This window comes from Mastomys coucha, unplaced genomic scaffold (assembly GCF_008632895.1).
Source record: "Mastomys coucha isolate ucsf_1 unplaced genomic scaffold, UCSF_Mcou_1 pScaffold5, whole genome shotgun sequence".
Lineage (NCBI taxonomy): Eukaryota > Metazoa > Chordata > Mammalia > Rodentia > Muridae > Mastomys > Mastomys coucha.
Window position 1 is genome coordinate 112,574,331 of NW_022196911.1, and position 3,990 is coordinate 112,578,320.

A 3,990-nucleotide genomic window follows, 5' to 3' on the forward strand; every position below is an offset into this window, starting at 1 on the left:
AAAAAAAAAAAAAAAAAGAGGAAACCTGTGAGAAAGGGAAGAACATGGAGCCAAGGGTGGGCCATGGGAACTGGATCATGAGACTACATGGATCCAAGGGTGGGCCGTGGGAACTGGATCATGAGACTACACAAACGAGGTCACCAAAAGGAGCAACTCAAGGACATGCAGGTCATGCCCAGCACCAAGCTCTGCTGGCCCTGGGGGGACATAGAGACAAGAAGAAAATGGACACAGCCTCACAAGGCTGGAACCAAGAGCTCTCTGCCTTGGCCTGGAAACGATGGCGAAGCGGGATAAGAATGCTGAGGCGCAGGCTGGCTCCCTGGGCACCAGGAGTCTATGTGCTTATCCTATATAAGATTCATTCCAGCCCCGTCATGAGCTCTCTTAGCAGGGGATTTGGAGTGAAACACAGGAACAGATGTTAGAGGGGACTTGATCCTGCTCTACTCTTCCAGGTGGCAGCAGATGTCAGAGACTCAGCTAGGAAAGTCTCTTGGTTCCCACTGGAGACCTGTGGCATAGACTTTCCAGGGTCCAGATATGAAGGACATACAGGAGAAGTTCCAAATGGCATGGACTGCTGACGCCCCACCCCCAGCCCAGTCTTGAAGAGGCAAAACCATTTACTACCTTCATGTTCTGCAAGAAGACCTGGGGATCTGCATCCGAGGCGCTGGAGACCTGAGTCCATAGGCAGTGAAAACACAGGAACTGATGTCAGTCAGGACCCAGGGGCACGTGGGGGTCCCCAGCCCTAGTCACCCTGCTTTGCTCAGCTTGGGCAGAGAGCCTGAGTGATGGGGCATAAACAGGAGGGCCTCTTACGCCCACCCTCCGGGGATCAGCTCTTTTAAGTCACAGCTGTCCCTCTGTGGAGACCCAGAAAGGTTCCCATTGTCTGCTCCTCCCAACTGCAGAAGCCATTTCCACCATAGGACTTGAGGACAACTAACTACTTCCTAGTCATGCAGCTAGACAGCTTGGACTTCCTCACGGGCAGAGGCGATCCCCACTCTTGCAGTTGGGAGGGCTCTACCATCTAGCTTATTGTTCTAGTGGGAAGAAAATGGATGCTGTCTGGGGCCATTTAGCAGTCTATGAACATTCATCTACTTTAAAATTCAAGTATAGTCGGGCAGTGTGGCGCACGCCTTTAATTCCAGCACTTGGGAGGCAGAGGCAGGCAGATTTCTGAGTTCAATGCCAGCCTGGTCTACAGAGTGAGTTCCCGAACAGCCAGGGCTACACAGAGAAACCATGTCTTGAAAAAAAAAATCAAGTATAAAGCCGGGGGCATGGTAGCACATGGCACAGGCCAGCCAGAGCCATATAGTGAGACCCTATCTCAAAAACCCAAAATGAACCAGGCAGTGACACATGCCTTTAATCTCAGCACTTGGGAGGCAGAGGCAGGTGCATCTCTGAGTTAAGGCTAGCCTGGTCTACACATCAAGTTATGGGACAGCAGTCAGGGCTACACAGAAAGATCTTGTTTTGAAAAATGAAAACAAACATAGAAGGAGGGGAAAAAAGTGCAGGCTGTGCATGAGCTTGGGCATCTGTAATCCCTGATCTTGTCTGGGGCTGAGCTTGGGCATCTGTAATCCCTGATCTTGTCTGGGGCTGAGGCAGAAGGCTCGAGTTACAGGCTAGCTAGGGCCACACAGTGAAAATTGTACTTAAGAATGAAACAAAATGATCCAACTCCCCGACTTTCCTAAACCCTTCTGTGAGCAGCTCTAGGCCGCTCCATGTCACTGTCTGTGGGACATTACAAAGGTCAGGGACTGCAAATGGACCTGGCTCACCTCAGCATCAGCTCCTGCCAGTCCATCAACGCTGTCCTTCAGGAGGAGCCTGCAGAGATGAAGTCCACACTAAGAGATGTGTCTGGACCACTAGATTTTAAAGCATTAAGACGGAGGCACGGGGGTGTAACAATGCTAGAGCATGTGTCAGCCTGTGCAAGGCCCTGGGTTCAAGCGTGGCGTCAAGAAAGGAAGGAAGGGGCTGGTGAGATGGCTCAGTGGGTAAGAGCACCGACTGCTCTTCCGAAGGTCATGAGTTCAAATCCCAGCAACCACATGGTGGCTCACAACCACCCATAATGAAATCTGACGCACTCTTCTGGTGGTCTGAAGACAGCTACAGTGTACTCATTTATAATAATAAATAAATCTAATAAAAAAAAAAGATACACACTACCATCACCATAAAAAAAAAAAAAAAAAGGAAGGAAGACACGCCTTTAATCCCAGCACTTGAGAGGCAAGGAAAGGGGGATCTCTGCGAGTTCCAGGACAGCCAGGGTTACATAAGGAAACATTTGTCTCACAAAACAAAATAAAACAAAACAAAAATCCAAAACCATATAGTATAAAAATTTTGTATTTAATTTGTGGTTTTTTCTTTTTCTTTTTTCTTTTTTTGGTTTTTCGAGACAGGGTTTCTCTGTATAGCCCTGGCTGTCCTGGAACTCAGAAATCCACCTGCCTCTGCCTTCCAAGTGCTAGGACTAAAGGCGTGCGCCACCACTGCCCGGCTCTATTTTTTTTTTAAGTTGTTAATAAATGGATAGTTATTGAGGCCAAGGGAATGCCTCAGTCAGTGAAGCACCTTCTCAGCTAGCATCTTAAACATCCCCATCCCTAGTACCCGTGTAAAAAACTGGGTGTGGCCTGCACGCTACAACCTGGTGCTGGATGGGGAAGGGGCACACAAACAGGAGGATCCCTGGAGCTCCCTGCCAACCAGTTCAACTCAAAGGGAGAGCGACAGGAAAAAGACCCAGAAGACTGACCAGTTCAAGCACACACTAGTGCACACACACACACACTCACACACACTCACACATACACACACTCACACACACACACTCACACATACACACACTCACACATTCACACATACTCACACTCACACATACACACACTCACACATACTCACACACACACTCACACATACACATACTCACACATACACACACTCACACATACTCACACACACACACACACTCACGCACACACACTCAGTCACACTCACACACACACGAGTTAGTTATGGTTAAAGCTGGGCACAGTGGTACACTGTAACCCCAGGATTTGGGAGGCTGAGGCAGAGGGAATGCTCCAAGTTTGAGGCCAGTTCATTATGAGCAACATGGTTAGTACCAAGCCTGGCATGATCTTGTCTTAAAACAAGCCCACAAAAATAAAACAAACGATAAACTAAATAGCAAAAACAAATACACAAGGTTGGGGGGGGATTTATTTATTTATTTTTGGTCTCTCTCTTCTTTGTTTTGTTTTGTTTTGTTTTGTTTGTTTTTTTGAGACAGGGTTTCTCTGAACTCACTGTCCTGAACTCACTCTGTAGACCAGGCTGGCCTCGAACTCAGAAATCCTCCTGCCTCTGCCTCTCAAGTGCTGGAATTAAAGGCGTGCACCACCACTGCCTGGCTTGGTCTCTCTCTTCTTTTCAGACATGGTCTCACTGTAGCCCTAGCTAGCCTGGAACTTCCATGTAGACCAGACCAGCGTCAAACTCACAAAGATCCATCCACCTGCCTCTTCTGGAATCAAAGGTGAGCCCTACCCTGCCTGGATGAAAAGGAGGAGCAAGGTGGCGTGTCCCTTCCCCAAACAGATCAAACAAGTCTGAAGAGCAGGGATCTGAGGCCATCTCTCATTTTGGGGATAAGGAAACTAAAGCTCAGAGAGGTCCGGCATGACCCAAGAAAACAGATGGAAGACTAGAATCCAGGCCTTCAGACCCCTGAGAGCCTTTTTGCTATCTTAGATTTCATCGATAATCAGAGATGAGGAGATACACTGAAACTCAACATTAACTGTGGTCACTGGCCAAGACGGAGTGCAGTTGAGGGACAGAGGGCTGACAGAGGCTGGACAGAAGACTGACAGAGGGCTGGACAGAGGGCTGACAGAGGGCTGACAGAGGCTGGACAGAGGGCTGGACAGAGGGCTG

General features: G+C 48.7%; 1 protein-coding gene across 12 annotated transcripts in view; it reads right to left on the bottom strand.

Annotated features, from left to right (window-relative positions):
• Positions 1-3,990, bottom strand: part of Fbf1 (Fas binding factor 1) — a 29,115-nt gene that overhangs the window by 16,760 nt on the left and 8,365 nt on the right. For all 12 annotated transcript variants that reach the window (XM_031351715.1, XM_031351713.1, XM_031351714.1 and 9 more), the window contains 2 exons: positions 1,815-1,863; positions 637-687 (listed from right to left, as the gene is read on the bottom strand). In XM_031351715.1, coding sequence (XP_031207575.1) covers positions 637-687; positions 1,815-1,863 — 100 coding nt within the window. The remainder of the gene's footprint in view (positions 1-636; positions 688-1,814; positions 1,864-3,990) is intronic.